We start from the raw sequence: 23,409 nt of genomic DNA, 5'->3' as shown, positions 1-23,409 counted from the left end.
ATATCAACAAATTCTAGATTGATTGAATTCATAATTTACATGAAAACTCTATAAACCATACCATTTGAAAACATTTTATCACCAAAAATTGACACAAGTTGTATATAAACCAGACATTGTTCATTAAGATAGGGAAACCAGCAGCAGTAGCATTGCCATCAAACACCGAGGTATCCACCATCACAAGAACAGCTGCCGTTGCTGCTGCTTTCACCGCCGTGTCGGCGTTGACGTTGTGTGTTGAGACAACAGCAGAGGAGACCGACCAATAACATGAAAACCCATGCTGATGCTATAGCTTGTGCCCATTTCAAGTAATGCTCCATTTTTGTAGGGTGGTTCTCCTTTTTCTTTACTCCAACTTTGATACTTGTCTTTTTCTTTTAGCCATTTATCTCATAAACTTGACTACCAAGTTACCTGTATATCTTATATCCTCTTACAAAGATATATAACATATAAATGTACAATGTATATATACATGCATATATGTAATGTTCAGTAAGAATACAATAGAAGCTATTGTCTTAGGAGTTAAATTACATTTTGCTCCCTCTACTAAAAAAATAGCAAATTAGTTCCTATATCTTAGATCAAAAAGCAATTCAGTCTTTTCTATTAAAAAATTCATCTATTTGTATTGTTAAAAATTAACACATGGTGTACCTCATGCTGACATATAGAGACTAGATCTGTTCATGGTCCAATATACCCGTCAAAGCCCAAAGGCCTACCCAAATTTTGAGAGAGTTTAAGCAAAAATATTAAGCTTGAAAAATGGATTTCTACAAAAAAAAATAGACTCGTTTAAAATATAAGTTGGGCTCAGGCTTGAACACTCAAGCCCAAGTCTCGGCCCAGCTCAACCTTTTTTTTTTTTAAGTTTGTAATGTTTTATATTATGTAATTTATAATACATAAAATTAAATCTATATGTAAACATTAAAAAAATGATAAGATGATTATATATAAAAATTTTAATAAATAAAATATATAATATTATTAAATATTAAATTAAAAATAATATAAATATATATATTTTTTAAAATGAAAAATATGGGTTGACCTAAAATGAACTTGGGTTATCTATTTACAAATACGGGTGGACTGGGGCAAAATTTTTAACAGGCAGAACAATTTGTATTTTGATCTAACGTACAGACTAATTTGTTTTTTTTTTTTTTGTAGAGGCAAAATGTAATCCAACCCTTAGTAGGACGACCTCCATGGTATTTTTACCCTAATATTTGCATACCCAAAAAGAAACTCGGAGCACCATAAAACCAAAATGCCAAGCCCAAAATTTAAATTGATCCATAAAAAGATTGATTTACTAAAAATCCAACTGCAACAGAAAAAGGGAAATAGGCTAATGTCTGAGCCCGGGTTCGAACCGGGGACCTCTAGTGTGTGAGACTAGCGTGATAACCAACTACACCACCCAGACAACTTATGATTATTGATAGCCTTCTTGAATTGGTTCTATTTAGACCTTAAAAACAAAATAAAACCTTAAAAGAAAAAGGGTAAATATATATCTTGGTACCTAATTTTTTTTTTAGTTCAATTAGGTACCTAAACTTAGCTTATTTGTTCTATATGTGTAAGAATAGTATCCTTCAATTGAGGAACGAGATGTACCAATGAACTATTGATTGACACGTTATAGAGTGCATGTTGAAGTTCAAAAATTTACCAAGCCTGACGTACTAGAATCAATAGAATTTGCCTTACCTACCTATTATCCAAGCACTTCTTCATGTCAATTTTGGGGTGGTGCTAATCCTTTAAACTCACCGATATGTGGAAGGACAATATCTTCCTATTAAGCAACGAGCCATGTTAATGAGCCATTGATGGGCATAGTAGAAAGTGTGTGTTGTTGTTGCCAAACTCGTCAAGCACCTACTTATCAAATAGGCTAAATTTGCCTTACCTACCTACTATCCAATCACTTTCTTATGTCAATTTGGCAATGGTGTTGGTCTTTTAAACTCAATTTGTTCTCTAATTAGGACCGATTTAACTATCTAGTCGGATGAGTTTATGTAATAAATATGGATATATCCAATATTTATGGTGGAGGTAATAATATTCAAATTTTAACATTCACGATGGAGCATAGCATGCCAACAAAGGAACATTCATCCCTACCTTGCTTGGTAATGATCTTTATGCAACTTTCGCAAGTGTCATATCTAACATATATATTTTCATACATTGAAAACATTTGGTTCAAGAAAACTAGAAGTCTATCAACTTCGATATTTATAAGTATCGAAATAGCTCTAAGTAATTGTTTTGAATAGTAATAAGAGTGAAAGGAAAAAAAATTGTCACCTTCAATCTTTATCATCATCAACAATAGTGGGCTATTTTACTAATCTAATCTAAAAAAAATTTATATTTATAAAAATGACCCAGGTTTAAAAATAATCACCAAAATGACCTGAAATTAACAGTAGAATGAGATTTTGGGAACCCAATGGCCGGCACTATCTAGTGTTTTGGTCCTATGATTGCCTGATAATTGTGTCAGGCTTTAAAAAATTAATTTTTTTTACTTTGAGAACCCAATGACCGGCACCAGGGTATTTTTTTTAAATCGTATCATATTGGTATATAAAAATATCAGTATTTTAAAAAATTATTTTACATGGCCAGCACCAGAGACGTAAAAAAAAATTTAGAGCTGGCCAGTAGATAGTCGGCAGCATAAATTTTTTTTACATGTTTGGTGCCGGCCATCAGTATACCAAAGTAAAAAAATTGTATCAGGACACGAAAAAAGTACCTGGTGTTGGCCATCTACTGGCCCACACCTAAAAATTTTTATTTTTATTTTTACATAGCTGGTGTCGGCCATTAAATGACCAGCACCAAAAAAAATTTTTTTTTCATATCTGGTGTCGGCCATTACATGACTAGCACCCAAAAAATTCTTCTTTTTTTTACATGTTTGGTGCCGGCCATCAGTGTACCAAAATAAGAAAAGATTGCAACGAGACACGAAAAAGGTATATGGTGCTGGCCATCTACTGACCAGCACCAATTTTTTTTAACATTTCAGGTGCCAGTCATGTCAATTTTTTTTAAATACTGATATTTTTGTATATCAGTATGATACAATTTAAAAAAAAACTTGGTGCCGGCCATTGGGTTCCCAAAGTCAAAAAAATTAATTTTTTAAAGCCTAACACAATCATCAGGCAATCATAGAGCTAAATCACTAGATAATACTGATCATTGGGTTCCCAAAACCCCATTCTACTGTTCATTTCAAGTCATTTTAGTAATTATTTTTAAATTTAGGTTATTTTTATAAATATCAAAATTTTTTAGATTAAATTGGTAAAATAGCCACAATAATGTGATGTGAATAAAGAAATAAAATAATTCTTTCCCGAACCCTGTGTATTGACCTGATGATTGAAATATTCATCGTTTCAGATATAACTTAAGTTCAAACCATACTAATTGTGTTGCTTTTAAGACTTGTCCCTTCTATTATATTTCAAAAAAAAAATAAAAAAATCAAAGACTGAACCTGAACTTGCAAAATGCAAATTTGACAACAAAGCACCAAATCTTTGACTTAAAAAAAATCATATATTAACCTAAACACACGTGTTAAGTTACCAAAAAAACCCTAAACACACACGTGTGTTAACATCCCACCGTACGTACAAATCCTCAGCCTCACTAGCTCTTCACTAACTCAACTCTGTGGGAATCAAATAATCCAAAGGAATTTTATACGTCTCTTCTCTTACAAAAAGCTCACCACTCAAACCTACTTGCCGCCGCGTCTCCGCCAAAGCTTTCATTTTTACTGCCGGTTAAACAAAGGGTTTGTTTCTTCTTAAAAGCTGTTAACTTTTTTTTTCCTTATTCTAAGCTTAAGCTATCTTTGGGGTTGTAATAAAGTTGCAGCCTTTTGCAGTTTCAACAATTTGTCGACACAAAAAAAAATGTCGGGTTTTGGATTGGCACATTTGGTGAATGTTAAGAACGATGTTGTTTTAAGGAATTTATGGAGTCAAGATTTGAGCTTTATTAAAAATGGTGGTAAAAGATTTGTTTTTCCAATGAAGAAGAGACAAAGGGTAGTGATTTTAAGTTTAGCTCACCGGCCTGAGGCGGAGGCTGAGGCGGAGGCGCAAGCTGGGGCGGCGACGAGTATAGTAACAAAGGGAAGTAGTGAGAGTAGTGAGAGTAGTATTAGGAAAGAAGAAGTTAGGATTTTTGGGGAAGCTAAAATTGATGCAGGAAATGGTGGGGGTTCTTTTTATGGGAATGGTGGCAATGGTGGCGGTGGTGGGGGAGACGACGGTGGTGATGGCGGTGATGGTGAAAAGGGTGATCCTGAAGAAGAAGAATTTGGACCATTAATGAAGTTTGAGGATGTAATGAGGGAGACAAATGCTAGAGGAGCTACTCTTCCTTCAGACATGATGGAGGCTGCAAAGACTGTTGGGATTCGTAAATTGCTTCTTCTTCGGTATTTAGATTTGCAGGTAATGGATTGATTGTAATGAAATTTAGCTGATTTACAATTAAAGTTCAATTTTTTGCATTAAAGTTTGAATTTTTTTTGATTCCATTGTGTTTGATGATGTTGTTAACTTGTTGTTATTGCAGGGATCAAGCTGGCCTTTAGGATTTGCAATGAGGTCATGGGGAATGCTTCGAAACCGAATGTTAGCCGACCCGTCTTTTCTTTTCAAAATCGGAACTGAGGTTTGTTCAATGAATCCATCTTTATCTTTGCATTGTTCAATGATCGAAACTGGATGGTGATTTTGCATTGCTTCATTGTAACACAGATAGTGATCGATTCGTGTTGTGCTACCCTCGCGGAAGTTCAAAAGAGGGGAAAGGATTTTTGGGCAGAATTCGAGTTGTATGTTGCTGATCTTTTAGTCGGAGTGGTAGTGAACATTGCTTTAGTTGGTATGTTAGCACCTTATGCACGTATCGGACAACCATCTATATCGAAAGGATTCCTTGGAGGCATCCAAAATGCTTATAACGCCCTCCCTAGCAGGTTATCATAAATTTATTTGATATAGATTCAGTATGATGTGCTTATTTTATTATGTACTGATATTTGCGATCTTGTACAGTGTGTTCGAAGCGGAAAGACCAGGTTGTCGATTTACGGTAAACCAGAGAATTGGTACTTACTTTTATAAGGTAAAAAGTTTATGTATAGGCTGAATAACTTAATAGCTTTGTCTTCGGTGGATAGATGTTAATATGATGAAAAAAAAATTTCAGGGAGTATTGTATGGAACGGTTGGATTTGCATGTGGTATTATTGGCCAAGGGATCGCGAATTTGATAATGACTGCCAAGAGGTAAATGCATCCTTATTTTTATCACTTTGCTGACTTCCACTTATTCGGTTATATGTGCATGCGTGTGTGCGTGTATGAGATCTAAGACCGTATGGGAAAATGATGGTTTCTCATTAAACAAATTGTAGTTCTTTTGATGTGCTTTTAAGCACACGTCATTTTCTTGATCGTTCTCGTTTCTCACTGAATGTTTTTCCGTCTTTTAGGAGCATGAAAAAATCGGAAGAGGACATACCTGTGCCACCTCTTATAAAGAGTGCAGCTCTCTGGGGTATGGATGCATTCACTTCTCGAATTCTAATCTTTACAATTCAAGGAATTGTTGCAATAACATGATCGAAAAAAAATCGAGTTAATGACCTTGATAAAAGTACCATGAAGGCCTCTATATTAGGGAATAGGGAGTCAGATTGCATTTTACTCTCTCTACTCAAAAAATAGGTAAAATTAGTCATTGTATGTTAGATCAAAAACCAGTTTGCTCTTTGATGTAACATATAGGGACTAATTTGCTATTTTTTAAGTAAAGAAAGCAAAAAGCATGATAGTTTTACCTAATGACCTTGTATAAAGTTCCTTTACGTTGTTTCTGTAATTGTGATTCATCATTCATCTTGTATTTCGCAGGTGTTTTTCTTGCGGTTTCATCTAATACTCGATACCAAATCATCAACGGATTGGAACGGTTGGTGGAGGCATCTCCTTTGGCCAAACAAGTTCCACCCGTTGCAATGGCGTTCACCGTCGGCGTGCGGTTTGCCAATAACATATACGGCGGGATGCAATTCGTAGATTGGGCTAGATTGAGTGGCGTGCAATAAACTGCAAACATGGTTTTCATGTACTTTAGCTATAAATATCCCCTATTTAACCATTTGGGGGGGGGGTATAGTTATGGTGTTAAACATCAATGTTTTAGGCACAAATCTTTTGAATTAAAAGATGAATTGTTTGGTTGCAAGGCTGAAAAGCAAAAGAATGTAATGCACTTTTGATTGAGTCCCCAAAGTATCATATCGTATCAATTGGGTTCTTCTATTAACCATCCATCAACTTGGGGGTATATTTAAAACATTTGATCAAATTATAAACACATGTATTCTAGTCTTCATGCGATAAGTACTTGCATGTTTAAGTTTTGATTATTAAGTTTTAAATAAATTTCATGTTACACTAAACTAGATTTAATGTCCAAATCGACATAACTAGACATACTGAAAGACTTGAATGATATGATGTTGTTATGTTATTCTAAATATTAAATTATAACATTATGAAGTTTTAGTCTAATTTAGAATTTGGATTATAGTATGAGGACATCGGGTGAAAATATTATTTTAGTTTAACCATTTTTTAACTAGTAATCCTTCATAATTATGACATGAACTCAGTTCGGAGTATAGATCCTATGATTTTGCAGCAAAGATAGACACACAGTAAGAAAGCGTGTAAAGTAGGGTAAACCAGAAAAAAGGAAAAACATTTAAACCAAAGACAAAGATATGGCTGAAGGATCAAATTCTTCTTTTGATGATCCTCGTCTTTCCCCATCTTCTAAAAAACAACCTGGTGGATGGAGGGCTGTCAAATACATTCTTGGTGATTCATATTTTTGACGTCTTTTCCTTTGTTTCTGTGTTTTTTTCTCTTACAATTTATGTTTACGTTTTTACAGCGAACGAAACCTTCGAGAAACTTGCATCAATGAGCTTGATTGCGAACATGACTGTTTATTTAAAAACCAAATACAACATGGAGGGGGTACTTCTTGTTAATGTCATCAACATTTGGTCCGGTACCTCTAGTTTCATGTCGATTGGCGGTGCTTTGATTTCTGATATGTTCTTGGGTCGATACCTTATGCTCCTCTACGGCTCGATCTCGTCCTTACTGGTAAAACAATATATATGTATGTATGTATGTATGTATAGATAATGTTGGATCTTGGATGGTAATGAAATTTATGTATGATTCAATTAGGGGATGATGATCTTGACCCTTACGGTAATAGTGCCTAAATTAAGGCCACCAACATGTATTGGCCAAATCAATTGTATAGACCCAAGCTTATGGCAGTTGAGTATCCTTTATGCCGGTTTAACATTGATGGCCATCGGTGCGGGCGGTATTAGACCTTGCAATATCGCGTTCGGGGCAGATCAGTTCAATACGACGACAAAGGAAGGAAGATCGCAACTTGAGAGTTTTTTTAATTAGTGGTACTTTTCGTTTACGTTTGCTCTTGTGATAGCATTAACGGCTGTTGTTTATATTCAGACTAATATTAGTTGGGTCATCGGTTTCGCTATTCCAACTGCTTGTCTTTTGGTATCCATTGTGATTTTTGTAATCGGTCACCACTCCTACATAATAGTGAAGCCCCAAGGGAGTGTTTTCGTGGACTTGGTTAAAGTGATCACGGCCGCTACTAGGAAGCATCGTTTAGATTGTTCGAGGTGTTCGTTTTATGACCCGGATTTCCATCCGCGTACCAAACAGCTTCGATGTTTAGAAAAGGCCGCAGCGATTGCCGATCAAAATGAGTTAGATGAGGATGGGAAACCGAAAAATGGTTGGAGATTATGTAATATTCAACAAGTGGAAAATCTCAAACTATTGCTTGGGATGATGCCTGTTTGCTTAGCTGGAATTGGTTGTTTTATGACAATGGATCAACAAACTACAATTGGGATTCTTCAAGCAATTCAATCTAACAACGTGCTTCGATCGGGCTTTAAGATTCCACCGGGATGGATGGGATTGTCGCCGATGATTGCCCTTTCGATATGGATATCCACTTATGAGATACTTTGGGTACTACAAACAAAGAAACTGACAGGGAAAGCTAAACGACTTACAATGACAAAAAGGATCAACATTGGCCTTATATCCGCAATGGCTTGTTCCATAGTAGCATCCTTCATCGAGAAAAAACGTCGGACCGCAGCATTGAAACACGGCTCATTCAAATCCCCGATGAGTATCTTAATGTTGTTGCCACAATTTGCTTTATCAGGATTAGTCGAAGCATTTGCCGCCGTGGCAATTATGGAGTACCTAACAACTCAATTGCCAGAGTCCATGAGAACCGTTGCCGGTGCTATTTTCTTCATCAGCTTATCGATGGCAAGCTACTTGAACTCGATGCTCGTCAATATCGTCCACAAAACGACTAAGAAAGGTGGGAAAACATCATGGCTAGGCGGTCATAATCTTAACAACGATAAGCTCGAAAACTTCTATTATCTCGCGGCATCTATAGAAGCATTCAATTTCCTTTACTTCAATCTATATGCGAGACGATTCATCGCCACTTCTTGCACCATTAATGAAGAATCCAAAGAAGACCAACATAACAATGAAGATCAAATATAAAATAATAATAAAAAAGTTTGAAAAAATCCAAGTCCAGACTCCAGATTTTTTTCAATCTCATAGTTAGTCGATTTCTAGCAAATTCATGTTGATTTCTGTAGGTTCATAAGTCACATGTAGCAAATAAAATATGGAATTGTCTAAATTTTATTAATATCTTATGAAAGTTCTCATTAGCTTTTTGATCTTACATCTTCAATTCATAATTAGATTCGTATTTTAAAGTAGGTATAGTATAATTTTTGCTCCCTGAACTTGGTAATTAAGTTCACTTTAATATTTTTCACTTTTGATACTTGAACTTGATAACTACATCCATTTTTGTCTTTGAAGTTGAAAAATATAAAAATTTGATGACATGGCATATTAAGATTTTGTCGCATCATCATTTGAAAATTAAAAAAAATTATACAAATTTCCAAGTGATGTGGTACAATCTCAAACTGTCACATGCAGTGTTTTAATAACCAAACCGGTGGTTGGACAAGTCAGACCATTGATTCCTGATTCAATCAATTTGATTGGTTTGACCATCGAACCAACAATAATAAAAAATTCATAAAAATTTAAAAAAATTATGAAATTGGTTCAACTATCTATTTTTGTCCCGATTTTCATTTTTTTGTGCAAATTTCAACTAATTTTCAAGTCAATTGGTTCGACCCCTTTGTTAGGACCATTATATAGATCAATTCTCAGTTTGCCCTGTAACATCTCCACTTAAAAAAAAAAGAAGAGAAGAAGAATATTTATGGTAGAAGTTCTTGAATAAATGATCTATAAATAAATAGTAGTATAAGAAATTGTTATCGTTTTTAGAGAAAACCATCAGATATGAAAACACAGAGGATTATTAATAGGAGTATATGGTTAAGTTAAAAATTCAATATCGAGTTTAGGGATTAAATTGAATAAGTTAGACAAGTATAGAGACTAAAATGTAATTATCTTATTTTTATTTTGATAGAAAGGACTTAATGGTAAATTTCCCATTACTTAAAAAAATCAATGGTTTCATGATCGCTTTTAAATGATTTTTTTTATTAAGTAATAATATTTAATTAATTAATATTATATATATATAAAAGAGAAAAATAAAAGAGAAAGATATCTTTCTCATCTTCTTTCTTTTTCACATCAAACAAAGGGGGCAAAGAAAAAAAATATTTCTTTCATCATTTTCTTTCAAATTCAAGTGTAAGGTATGGTTTTTCTTCAATTTTTTTAGATTTTGAATCTTTGAATCTTGCTTTGCATATATATACCAATAGTTTTTTTTTGTTTTTTTTATTTTATCAAGTATTTTAAAAGTTGCCATTAAAGGATATTGATGAAAGCTTAAAAAACTTAAGTGAAATAAATATATTTTTGGATAGAAAATTATTAGAAGATGAGTTCTAGCTTGTTAGAAGTGTGAAAACAAAACAAAAATGGATAAAAAGTTTATTTGGTATATTTGGCCATGTTAAAGGAGAAGTAGAGAACATTGACCACTTTATGTAATATTGGTGCTAAATGATAACTTGTGAAGCAATGAATACTCTGGTGAAGATGGAATTGAAAACGGATAATCGAGTCGAAAAATATGTGAATTTTGGACTAGAAAATTTAAGTTGTCAATATGAATAATCATGCATATTTAAGTTTGTTTTTATTAGTTTTAGTTTTAGAATGGATAAATAATATTATTTCGTATTGAATTGCTCCGATTGTAGCTAAAAACAAAGCGAATATTTTGGAGAAAAGTGAAGAACAGGAATAAAGCGATTAAAACTTTGGTTTGTCCTAATATCTTATTTTCATTACATAAAGCTTTAGAATATATAATTTAATATGACTAGTTATATTTTATTTTATTTTATTTTGGTGAGTTTTGGATGAGCTTGAATAATTTAGTTAATATTTATAAAATTATGTTTCGAGATGAATATCATGTTTTTCATAAGACTAAATTAGTGAATTCATAGTTATGATTTGGATTTGAGTATTATGATTTGAGATGATTGAGCAAGAAAATATTTAATATGTTTCAAATTGGAAGCCTATTTTACATTAGGCGATATGTGATTTGAACATGAAACGGAATTGAAATAAGAATTATATGAAAATGGAATTGAAATGGATCAAGAAATTTGGGTTTTACCCCGTTTCACTAAGTTAAACTAAATCAGATATAGTTGACATGCCAAAAACTAAATTAGATATAATTGACATGCCATAGAGTCTTTATATCAGAGAATTTAGATCTCCCCAATTCCCAAAGGGTTGAGGGAGAAAATGCCAAGTTGATCAGTTGTTATTATTATTAGCCCCAATTCTCAAAGGGTCGTGGACTACTCTGATAGTCATTGTTCCCAAACAACTCGAGGCGGCAAATTCGTGTATCTGGTTATGAGTCTAAACTTTAGTACGGGGTCTAAATTGAAAGAAAGCAAAAGCAAAACTTGAATTTATTTGAATTTCCATATTGTGCAAATTAAATTAATTCCCGATTTTGAATTTAATTAAAAAGCTTATTTTCTTTATTCGATTTGTCAATATCAAAATATTAAAGTTTATTAATATTAGATTTTTCTCTTATTGTGATGTTATTAATGATATTTATAATCATGTTTTAGTTTATTTCTATCAATTAATTTGTCTCTAATATTTATGTAATGATTTATATGATATTAGCACCATTGAGCATAAAAATTGCTCAGCGTACAGTTTATTTATTTTTTCGTGAGTAGGTAGTTAGATTCGATAGATCATTCCAGCAGCATCTGAAGAACCGAAGTTCAGCTCAAACAATGTTGGTGAAGAGTTTACTTTATAGTTGATGTAAATGGCATGTACCTAGGCTTATAAATATATAATAGTATGTCGTAAATTGAATTTAAATAATTTCATTATGTTTTCTTAGCTAGTTGATAACGTCACAAACTAACTAAAATATGATAAAGGCAAGCGCACCTATCGAATGGTAGTATAGCTACGGTGAGTCGGGAATATCATATCCATAAGGACTAAAAGTACTAGTAATTACTATCTTTTTATTATCTAGCCTATAATTTGAAGGATTGTTTTTAATCTAAAATTAAACTAATTACTAAGTGACAAACAGCGAATTGGGAAAATAGTCGAAGAAAAACTTATAAGAGAGACAATACCCAGGAAAGAATCCACCTAGACTTCACTTATTATTCTAAATCTGAATTAAACGATTTATTCATTCGACTTGATTCGTAGAAATCCCTAAATTATATTAATATCTCTTTCGATAATAAAAATAACTAATTATAGGTTGATTAATTGAAATCTCTTTCTAATTAAAACCCCTATCGTCGCATTAACTCAATCTATGGATTCCCCTATTAGATTTGACTCTAATCCTGTAGATTTATGTCGCCCTATTTCTAGGATTGCATGCAACTTCACTCAATTATACTAGATCTACTTTTAAACAGGGACTTTTGCTCAATTGAATAAGCACATCAATCATGAATTAATATCCTGAAAACATTAAACATGAAGGTAAATAAACATAATTGAGATCAAGAACAAATATTTACCATGTAATTCAGAAAAATCAAATAATAATATCTGTCATAAGTTTCATCTTCCTTAGGTATCTGGAGAATTTAATTGATACTTAGAAAGGAAAACATCTTAAAAATAGGAAAACAACAAAACATAAAGAAACCCAAAAACTTCTGAAGAAATTGAATGGAGATCTTTAGTCGTGAAGGAGATCCTGCTTCTGAGTTGAGTCTATCGGCGTTCTTCGAGTAATTTCTGCGTTCTACTCTGCATGTCCCCTTAGGTCCTCTTCTAGTATGTATTTATAGACTTTAGAATGCTTAGAATCCCTAAAATTTAGCTTTTTCTATGTGTTTTGAAAAAAGGGAGCGATCTCGACACAGGCTGCCACATGGGCATGTGGCCAGCCCGTGTTGAAATGGTCTTGGCTGTGTGGATTTTTAAATCATCCATTTTGTCCGTTTTTGGCCCGTTTTCTGCTCTTTTTGTTCCCCTATGCTCTCCTAAGTATAAAACATGAAATTAAAGGATTAAAAGCATCAAATTCACTATATTAAATAATAAATCATCTAGAAACATGCCAAGCATGGGATTAAAATGTGTTACTTTTATGGTTTATCACTAGTATTCTATAACTAATGTTTTGATAAAATAGTAAAGCATAGATATTTAGTTTATTAATATGTTTTGAGAAATCGTAGTGCTGGGAATTTATTTGGGAGATAATTTGAATGTGAATATTTTTTAAAAATCTAAATTTTATAGGGGGTTTTATGTAAAATAGGCAGAAATGATGCCGGAATTTTTATAAAATAATTTTACCACTACGTTTCCTTTTCAAAAAAAAATAGAAAAGTGAGTTGCTTCAGCAACGAAATTTGACATTTTATATTCAGATCCAACAACTGGGTCTAGTATAAGGTGTCACATGCCCGATTCGATCCTGTTTTAGTAACACTAGAAACATTATCAAATCTTGACTAAATTCAAGTTTAAGGACTAAAGTGAACCAAAAAAGGTACAAGTACCAAAGAGAACCTAGTTATCAAGTTCTAGGCAAAAAAATTTGTTATCCCTTTAAAATAAGGGTAAACTACAATAATATTACTAAACTATTAGTAAGTTTACATTTTAATCACCCAATTCCAAAAAGTTACAAAATGGTCATTGAATTATTGGAAAGTTTTCATTTAAGTCATCAAACTATTCAAAAAAATTTATTTAAGTCACTAGGTTTTTAAGTTTTTGTTATCTTTGATGTCCCAAGCTTTTGATATAACAACATTTAAGACAAATTTTATATGTATTATATGTCCTAAATCATTTGGTAAAAATATGATTAAAAATTTTATCAAACATTTTCAAAACAAATTCAAACACTTGCAAAATACTCAAAAATATGTTTTAAATGTGTTTTAATTTATATAAATGTTTTTGGGTTAATACCAGAGTGTTCAAAGAAGTTTAAAATTTTTTAAGGGACTTTGATATTCAAGTCTCAAGACATACAACTTTATGTCTTGAGACAAGACAACATTGAAACAAAATTCTACTCTAAAGGTTGCAAGTCTTGAGACAAAAGTCCATTTTTCTCGAGACAGAAGCCTATATGACTTGAGACATGGCCTATCAACGACTATATAATGACTATTTTTCAGCCTTGTCTCGAGACATGACATGCAAGGACAATTTTTAAACCCGAAATTAATGCTTCCAATGACTAGAATTCATCTCCAACAGTCATAATCATCGATAAACTTGTTCCTTAATATAAATACACTTCAAGACTTAAAAAGAGAGATATGCAAGCATCAAGATCAAGAGAAAAGTATTCAAATCTTTATTCTTTCATTTCTCTTGTAAATATTCGATAGGAGCTTATTGTTAAATCTTTAGCCACTCCCATTTCATTTTTTTTTTGGAAAGCTTAATTTTTGTAAATACATACCTTATAGAGGTTTCTTTGTTTACTTTCTTTCACATCAACAATTGCAAATTGGAAAGGTTTTAGTTCAGACATAAAAACTAAGAAATGTTCTAGTTTAGCCGTAAAAGCTAGGGGAAAAAGTTTCTATCTAAGTTTTGTGAAAAAAATAGAGATTGTAAAGGTTATACATTTTCCTTAAAAGGTAACAATTTAAGAATAGTGAACTGGGAAATCTTTGGTTGAAAGGTATACCAAGGTACCGGAGGTAGGGAATTTAGGTCAAATCACTATAAATCGAACTGTCCAAGCTTTTCTTCTCTTTCTTTATCATTTAGAAAAGTTTGCAAAGAATTTTAAAATACAAATTCACCCCCTCTTGGTATTTTCGGGCCTACTAGTTTTTTTTAAAGTCCCGATAATGAGCTCTAACCTACAATTCGACGATCGGTATGGTGGATCAATACCCATTAACAAGTAGAAGAATATACCTTAAATCAAAGTTGATCTGACGGCCAGTGTCAAAAATTCGAGAATAAAGTTGTTTAGATTTTGATTTGCAAATCCGTGACATTCAAAGTTAGTTGATGAAAAAAAAACTGAACTATAGAAAAGAAGGGGAATGAAAGTTTTTGAATGGTGCAAGCAATGTGAACAAAGAATATCATATAACAACGATTTTAACAACCAAGTGACTTAAATGAAAACTTTCGAATAATTTAGTACTCCTTTCATAACATTTTAAAGTTGAGTGACCAAAGCATAAACTTATTAATAGTTTAGTAATCTTAGATGTAATTTGACTTTTTTTTAACACTCTTCAAAACATTGACACCCTAATTTCTGACCACCCACCAAAAGAAAATGAAAGAAAAAGGTTGAATCATTACAGCCATATATGTTGGAGAGTCCCAAATTGTGCATGGTGGGGACTTGTAACTTTTGATACTTTACGTAGTCCCTACATTGAGAATATATATTTTTTGTTGCATCTTATTGAAAATGGGCGGATTTGGGTTCGGATCGAAATTGATAGGTCTAATATCGTCTGGTTCTTTTTTCGGCCTTTCTTTCAGGCCAGCTGTTTTTGATCACAACATTTCAGAAAGCAAACAAAAATCTCAGTACTTAAAACAAAAATATCAGCATGTAACACCCAATTTCTACCTCTCATTCATTTCACAATTGCACTATATAATGGTAATTAGCTTAGAACCTTCTTCTATTCATCAACTACATACATAGTTTTCACCAAAAAAAGGGCCATATTGTTCATAAAAGGATGCTTGAAGGAAAAGCCGTAGTGCGTGAAAGTGATATGCCAATGGAGATGCAGAACCGAGTAATGGAGTTAGCATATCAGGCACTTGACCTCCATGAGGTCTCGGATTGCCAATCCATAGCTCGTTATATCAAACAGGTCTGCTTTTAGTCTCGGAGCCTTCTATTAATAAGTAGCACAAATCTCTAAAATGAATAGTATATTCGAGTTGGACTAGGATGTAGCTCAATCAGTCTCGCTGAATCAATTTAAGTTTTAAAATTTTCAACTCATTAGAGATTGTTTATTGAATTTATTTTGATGGGTTATTTCGAGTGTTTCCATTTCAAGTTTGGTATAGGAGTTCAAGTTACTTGTTGGGTTCATTCGACATCAATCGTTTTGGGTTTAGGTTATTTTGAGATCTAAATTGTTGACTTTTTATGATTAAATCAAGTTGAACCAATTTAGACCGGATCAATTTGTGTTTTAAAAGTTTTGGGTCATTTCATGTTTTGTTCATTTAAGTTTTGATTGTTTTAAGTTGTAGTCATTTGGAGTTCAATTCTTCGAGTTTAGATTCGTGTAGGATTAATTGAATCATCTCAGCATTTACTACTTTAATTTGTTCAACAATTTATGCAGAAATTTGATGAAGCATATGGGACATCATGGCATTGTGTGGTAGGCAAAGACTTTGGGTGTTGCATTTCACATCTATGTGGAACCTTTATCTTCTTCCATGTTGAAATAATGGAGTTTCTCATCTTTAAAGATGGCAAGGACTTAAATGAAACCAAGGAAGAAGCCATTGGAGTGATGCAGAAAAACCCAGAAAATTAAACCATCATGAATAATTGTTACAAAAAAAAGGCATTATTTTAGCTAAAAAATTTTGCATGCTGAAGATTTTTCAATATAGTGTAACCATGGTTTATATTACAGGTTAAATTTTGGTATTTTTCCCTGTATTTTGTGAAAATTATGAATTTAGTCTCTATACTTTAATTTGATCGTTTTTAATTTTTGTATTTTTCAAAATTTAAAATTTTAGTCCTCGCTAAACAAGACAAATATATTATCATACTCAGCTTATTATTTTGATTGACTTTTCACTAAAAATTCAATTAATTAATTAACGACTATCATTTGTGTCAAAATTAAAATTTCAAAATAGTCCCTCCCCAACGCACATATATAAAAATAATGCATTTCAACGCACTCAAACTCATGTATTCTTATATTGATAATAATACTCATATTAATTAAATTAAAACTAATCAAAATGTAAAAACTAAAATTCATCAAATGTACACGAGGGATGCTTGCCTTCCACTAGAATTTCATTCTCTTTAGAGAATTTAATGTCATTTCGAATGTCATAAGCAGACATCTATCATTAATGTGATAGATCAATGTCAGGCTTGTGGACAAGAAAATGAAACATGTGTCTGAATTTTTATCATTTTTTATTTTCTTTTTATTTTAAGTAGCATAATCAATGGAATCTTTGAACATTCTTCTTTTTCTTTTGTTTCACTTCGGCTTGAGAATAGATTCATGCTTACTTTACAGTTGGATTCAAATTCATTTAACTTTATTTTGAAATTGATTTAAATTTAAAACATAATAAACTTAAAAATCCTTATAAAAAAAATTTCGAGCAGAAAAAAATAATAATACAAGAGATTTTCAGCTATATCCATATAAGGGTTAATCAATTTGTACGACATAATTAGTACTACGAAAATTTGGATCACACAATTCTAATACTCAAAATATATAAACTTAAACCCAAAATCACTGAACACAAACTCAAGCCCAACAAACATGAAATTGTTCAATTAATAAGTACGCTAGGTAATGACTAGCAGATCAAAAAAGAGATGCTTGACCATGGTAGGAACTTTTCCTTAACCTAGCATCCTCCTCCTGCCTTCATAAAAGCAAGTTTATGAAAACTTGTTAAATAAAATAAAACTCGTCAATTCAAGTATAACAATTATTTTTTGACACGAGAACAAACACCTTTGAGTAGGTATTACAATATTTATAAATGCTCATTGCCTTAGTGTTGACCAAGACATTAAATCATTTAAGTTTTTCTGCAATACTGCATTAGAAGTCTCATTAGAAGTCGCTCTCAATGATATTCTCTTACACCCTTTGATCGATTTTCTATCTTATATTTCACTTGAGCAATTCATTCATCTCGTTTATAAACCATTCAATAAAACTGATATCAATTAATTCAAATCTAAAATGATCAAAATTTAAAATAACACAAATCAAAAAATTTAATATTCAAACAACCCTAAATCGAAACAACTTAGAAATCGAACTATCCCAAACCGAAATCACCATTCAATCATTGCCTAATCTTTTTACTGACACACAAATCTTTGGCCAGCTTTTCTAACCCACTTTTTATTAGGAGAATTTACTCTCTTTTTTCACTTTACTAAGCTTTGGATTAATTGCATATATAAACATTGATAAGATGCCTAACCTAACTGCTAGATTTACAACTATGCTACCATCATTATAATCATCTAAAAAATAAAAAACACCCTTTTGTACTTGTATTATAAGAATCAGATCCTTCTAATTAAACAGGTCGATTTAGATTCTATATTATTAAAAACAATCAAATATTTTGTATAAAAAAATTTTAAAATTTATTTTTTTAATTGCAGTTCAATTTTAAAACAAAAAATTTTATTTATAGAACCATAAAAAATTTAAAAATATTAGCCCGGTTAAACATTAAATAATATTTTTCAAATAATAAATTGTAACTCTATCTTAATTTGACATTATTTAATTCTTTTTAATAGTACAGAAACTAAATTGATCTATTTAATAATTGAGAAATTAAGTTGATCATTTCTCTATATTATAGGGCACCTCTTGATTACATTCATCTTTTTTTTCTCTCTCAATTTCTCAAGTGTGAACCACAAAGTGAAAACCCTTTCACTATTACCCTCTTTTTCCCTATACCTCTTTAGGGAAAAAAAAGCACTTTCACCAACTAGTAGATCATCAACTACCATCCATGCAACTACATGATTGTCTTCCCTTCAATCTAAAATTCTATTCAACACCCTAATGTTAGATACATTTTTAGGGGTTAAAGTATGTAGGAGGTCCATGTATAATAAGGACTAGATCGAATTATTCTCTTTAATTAAATGGATAAATTTAATTCTTATATTATTAAAAAGAATCAAATAAGTCCAATTTGTAACAGAGTTAATATTTATTGTATAAAAATCTCTTCTTCTTTTTTTTCAATTGTTGTTAAATTCCAAACAAAAGATTTCATTTACAAAACTATAAAAACTTTGAAAATATTAACCCTATTAAATAGTAAATATTAAATCTATTCCACTTTGGCCTTATTTGATTTTTTTTAATAGTACATGGATTAAGTTGATCCATTTAATATTGTAGAGAGACTAATTTGATCAGGTCCCTATGACAAAGGGACCTCTCTGATACATTCACCCAATTTTAGCCCTTTTTCTTTATTTTCCCATTTGTTCTATACATCTAAGATTTATTTACTCGAATCAAAGGAAGCTAGAAATTCTTTTAGAGGCGAGACTAAATTATAAAATTTTTGACAACTCAAAATATATTTCATTATTTTTAAATAAATTAAATGAAATTTTTTTCATATTTGAGAGACCAATTTACAATTTTTCCATAGACTAATTTATATTTTGATTGATTTAAAAAGATAGAATTAAAAAATTTTAATTTTAGGAAACTAAGACCCTGCGAACCCTATATTTAACATTTTTATTTACTTATTAACCTAGCATTACCCAATGAGCCAATAATAATAATATCACATAATCTAATTTAACATTAATCATTTAATAATATTATCAATTAAACTTTAATATAACACAAGGACCTCCAAAGCAATTTAACCTATTTACTATGTAATCATCCAATATCACCATGATTTCTTTTTATTATATCTACAATTTTTTTACACTACCCGAAACCCTTTCTCAATCCATAACATAAATAAGATTCCCCAATCCATTAATAACCCATAAATAAGATAATGATGTACTTCAATGCATTTAAATCTATGTCTCCATTATCATCATCCCCTGCTCAAACCAATTTGTTTAATGGTTAGCTTCGAATCTTAAAGCAAATTTATGCTTATTCTAAGGCAAGCATGATATCATGGCATGAAAATATTTAATTTTTTTGATCATATAAATTATAAATTTACATAACCCTAATGATGCTTTTCAGCTTCCCACTCTGCTTATAATAAATATATAGCTCATCTACATGAAACCCTTTGCAATTATATTAATAACTCTATTCAATTGAATAATAATGATCAGAAAAAGCTTTTTTCTTCTTTTTTTTGCTTGTAACATTTTTTTTTTCAACCCACAAAATCATGCAAAAGCTGCCCTCCGACAACATCCCTTCCGAAATGCCGACCACCAATAACGTATCCCTCACTGTTTCCCTCGATGCCAAGACCGAAACATTGAGCCGCGTTTATGGGAAAGGACTCCGATAATCCGATACTGTTGTTCTGATGAAGACCGAGTGTTAAGGAAACACTGCTGCTATGCGGGTGGGTAGAAAAGCTGTTGTAGGAGGTTGACATGTTTGGCTGTTCATTTCCCACAGGTACATTGGGAAGTTCATTTCTAGTACGCTTTGATGGCGTCTTGTCTTCAACCCTTTGGGCTGATGTCGATGGGTTTTCATCGCCTGACTTGTTGGCATTTCTCTCGTCCTTTTGCCGTGTTTCGAGCATGTGTATTTCTTCCACCATTGGTTTCCAAAGCCGAACTCTTGCATTGATAAACCAATTCGAGACCTATTCCATATAGGTATGCTTTTCCGTGTTAAATTGAAAGCCGGTCCTGATTACTATAAACGAAATAGACATGACAATAAACCACACACCTGGTTACGTGAAAGACCGGTTTGTTTCGCCAACATTAGCTTGTCCGTGTCGGTCGGATAACTGAAACATAGACGGCATTAACCGTCTACACACTAATGCATACTAAATGGTTTATCTACACGGAAAATTTTAAAGTACTTACGGGTGTAGAAAGTGTTCAAATAGCCATGCTCTAAGTACGGTCACTGCACGTTCGGGAAGGCCTCGTTGAGGACGCCAAACTGGTTGGTTTTGAAGGAACCCGGAGTTTTGAACAGCTCGGTTATAAAAGCTTCCATCACCATTTCCGAACCTCGGACCTTCGTTTTTCCCGGGGCTTATCTGAGCATGAGCTTTATTAGTAAACTGAAGCTGTTCGGTGATTGCGTTCTTCAAGTACCTGAAATGTTTAGACATAGCTTTCATAGCCAAGTTTGCAAATGGAGCTGCATTCCCTAGTCCGGCGACACATTCAAACGAAGCGACAACGGATTGCATCTGCTGATAGTATTGCTTGTACCTCTTGTAAACCTAAATAACGATAAACACTGTTAGCAAGTCGTAAAGCAATGCAATGATGCCATATACTTCGATACATCGAACTCGGACATTAGCTGACAGTAAGGAACACAAATTGGACCTATATGAAGTGAAGAGCAATATGTTGGAGACTACTAGAAACTATAGTTACCCCCACTTAGTACGATTCGAGCAATACGTAGGAGGCTACTAGAAACCGTAGTTACTCGCTTATGATATCTTTATTTGCATTTCCACCATGAAACACCAAAATATTTCAGAAAAACGAAGGAATACATCAATCTTATTCATCATCATGTTGTCCTATTAAGCTACCTTGATAGTAAACAACAACAGAAGGGGCAACCTAATACGTTCTGGTTATCGTTTACGAATTAAACCATGCAACAGATATAGTTACCCCACTTATACAAGTGAAGAGCAATACATAGGAGAGTTAATCAACCTTACTCACTGTCGGGTTTCATCAATATTGTCCTATAAGCTACAAAGTAAACAAGAACCAAATGGACAACCTATTATGTTCGTGTTATCGGATACGAAAGCATCACACATGCTATTTTCGATCTTTTATTGTTACCGAAAACAAATTTCTAAAAAGAAAATCTACAGAAACTAATGTTACAAGCAGACACGCACACTAGAGCTTTAAAGGACAATAATTCAAAGGACATTATAACCCAACATGGTATACCCCATAGGGGGATTCATGATTAATCCCCTTTTATGGTATAGACAACGAAAAATCCCAGAACGAAAAACAGTACATCTTAAATGAAACCCATAATTATACCATCCGAAAAGGAGATAAATAATCATTCCGAGTCCGATTCGATCGAGAAAACCGGTGAAGTTACAGCTTCGTTAGGCACATTAAGCCCTTAAATTTGGGCAACATTGTGACTTATTTAAGATTCTTTATAACACTAACCTTGGTGAATATATTCCATCCTATACCTATAGCTCTGACCACCCTTTTTAACAAAAAAGTAACCATTTTTTGTGATCATCAAGGCAAAAGCTTTCATTTTTACAAAATTGGTGAACATGGGGTATAATTTAGTACCAATTATGCATGCAAAAAAAACCATGAGTTGCATGATGGCTTTCAAGACCCTTATGGCTAACCCAATGAAGATTTAATGACATAAATCCAAGTAAAAGTATATCAAAGAAGGGAAGCAAACCTCGTCGAGAATTGAAATTAGTGTTGATTTTTTCCTTTGACCATCACCTCCGCCGCCGCTTCCGCTGCTATCTCCGCCGTCAAGAGGGTTAGTGTGGGGATTTTGCAATGGAGGAAGCTCCATGAGAGATGCTTTTTCAGTGTAAATTCCCTTACCAACATCACAAAGCTCTTCTAATAACTGTTGTGCAGGCCTTAAAAACCTTGAACCTTTCAAAATGGAAGCATAGCCAGTGAAAGGACCGAGTGGGACTGAGTTCGATGTTGAACCATTAGCACCACTAAAAATGGCTGGAACCATATCAGTATAGATACTAGAGTTTTGGTGGGTATAATGAGAAGATAATGAAAGAGATAAAGGTTCAGGCTTATAAACCACCACTTCACCACCCCCACCACCACCGTTATTATTATCATAAGACAGGTTTTGTGGGGTATAAAGAAACTGGTTGTTGTTGTTGTTGTTGTCCACATCATGAATGGAGCTAGGGTTCAAGTGATCCAAAGAAGGAGAAGAGTTGAAAACCCCACCAACAAAGCCTGTGAAGTTCACGCCATCTTTTGTACCCGACGGAGGAGGGTGGTGATATTCATGGCTTCCGGCGGCGGCAGCGGCGCAAGTTAGCAAATCGGAAGAAAGGAAAGAAGGGTCATAAAAAGGGAGTAAACCCGAACAACCCGAAAGAGGAACACCCGTTGTTGGTTCATTTTGACCCATGATTCTTAGCTTATCTCTTCTGCTTTGTTGTGGGACATGGTAGGGCTCAAAACCCTCCGCCATAGCCCTAAAAAAAGAAGCAAAAGAAAAGAAAAAAAAAACCAACAAACAACTTCTCTATAAGCTAAAAACTAAATAACAGTGAAAGTGAAAAAGCTTTATTTGATTAATTTAAACGATGAAATGATTGTAATCTTCTGAAACTGGGAAAATATTAAAATGGCAGAGAAAAGAGAGAGAAGTGGCGCAAGTTAGCAGAGTATGATACGTTCAAGGAACTGAGATTTTTGGGGTATCGATGCACGTTTTTCACTTTGACGAATCTTTTTTTTTATTTATTTATTACAGAAACTATATATATATATATATAAACATATTCTAATAATCTAATAATGTCTGTCACTCACTTTCAAACTAAAACAAACACTCAAACTCAAAAAAACAAAATCTTTGTTACTGTTTCTTTTATGGCGAATGACTATGAGAGAAGTGTGGTGGTAGTGATAATAGGGGTGGAGAATGGGAAGATGACTGGTTTTTGCTGTAATAATTGAAACTAAACTGTGTTGCAGATTTTTCTGACTCTT

General features: G+C 32.8%; 4 protein-coding genes and 1 non-coding gene across 7 annotated transcripts; 3 read left to right on the top strand and 2 right to left on the bottom strand.

Moving 5' to 3' along the window:
- Positions 1-1,373: 1,373 nt before the first annotated feature.
- Positions 1,374-1,447, bottom strand: TRNAV-CAC (transfer RNA valine (anticodon CAC)). The gene has a single exon. It is a non-coding gene; the product is annotated as a tRNA-Val (tRNA).
- A 2,251-nt stretch (positions 1,448-3,698) lies between these two features.
- On the top strand, positions 3,699-6,398 carry LOC107957997 (protein RETICULATA, chloroplastic). 2 transcript variants are annotated; one of them, XM_041115549.1, is made up of 8 exons: positions 3,699-3,850; positions 3,934-4,517; positions 4,642-4,740; positions 4,827-5,047; positions 5,127-5,196; positions 5,281-5,360; positions 5,567-5,631; positions 5,988-6,398. In XM_041115549.1, the coding sequence occupies exons 2-8, from the start codon at positions 3,972-3,974 to the stop codon at positions 6,179-6,181; spliced, it is 1,275 nt and encodes a 424-aa protein (XP_040971483.1). In that variant the 5' UTR covers positions 3,699-3,850; positions 3,934-3,971; the 3' UTR covers positions 6,182-6,398. The 2 variants fall into 2 exon arrangements, with proteins under 2 accessions (XP_040971483.1, XP_040971481.1); XM_041115547.1 differs by having other exon boundaries at positions 3,709-3,850; positions 3,944-4,517.
- Positions 6,399-6,754: 356 nt separating this feature from the next.
- On the top strand, positions 6,755-8,906 carry LOC107961278 (protein NRT1/ PTR FAMILY 2.8). 2 transcript variants are annotated; one of them, XM_041115544.1, is made up of 3 exons: positions 6,755-6,959; positions 7,036-7,253; positions 7,341-8,906. In XM_041115544.1, the coding sequence occupies exon 3, from the start codon at positions 7,986-7,988 to the stop codon at positions 8,733-8,735; it is 750 nt and encodes a 249-aa protein (XP_040971478.1). In that variant the 5' UTR covers positions 6,755-6,959; positions 7,036-7,253; positions 7,341-7,985; the 3' UTR covers positions 8,736-8,906. The 2 variants fall into 2 exon arrangements, with proteins under 2 accessions (XP_040971478.1, XP_040971480.1); XM_041115546.1 differs by having other exon boundaries at positions 6,757-6,959.
- A 6,279-nt stretch (positions 8,907-15,185) lies between these two features.
- LOC107961277 (dynein light chain 1, cytoplasmic) lies at positions 15,186-16,410 on the top strand. Its single transcript, XM_016897453.2, has 2 exons — positions 15,186-15,601; positions 16,088-16,410. The coding sequence occupies exons 1-2, from the start codon at positions 15,464-15,466 to the stop codon at positions 16,283-16,285; spliced, it is 336 nt and encodes a 111-aa protein (XP_016752942.1). The 5' UTR covers positions 15,186-15,463; the 3' UTR covers positions 16,286-16,410.
- Positions 16,411-19,649: 3,239 nt separating this feature from the next.
- LOC107957996 (BEL1-like homeodomain protein 9) lies at positions 19,650-23,409 on the bottom strand. The gene is made up of 4 exons (XM_016893635.2): positions 22,106-23,409; positions 20,542-20,909; positions 20,399-20,459; positions 19,650-20,309 (listed from the first exon to the last, which is right to left on the bottom strand). The coding sequence occupies exons 1-4, from the start codon at positions 22,883-22,885 to the stop codon at positions 19,863-19,865; spliced, it is 1,656 nt and encodes a 551-aa protein (XP_016749124.2). The 5' UTR covers positions 22,886-23,409; the 3' UTR covers positions 19,650-19,862.

This window comes from Gossypium hirsutum, chromosome A01, assembly GCF_007990345.1.
Source record: "Gossypium hirsutum isolate 1008001.06 chromosome A01, Gossypium_hirsutum_v2.1, whole genome shotgun sequence".
Lineage (NCBI taxonomy): Eukaryota > Viridiplantae > Streptophyta > Magnoliopsida > Malvales > Malvaceae > Gossypium > Gossypium hirsutum.
This window is presented reverse-complemented; position numbering and strand designations above follow the sequence as displayed.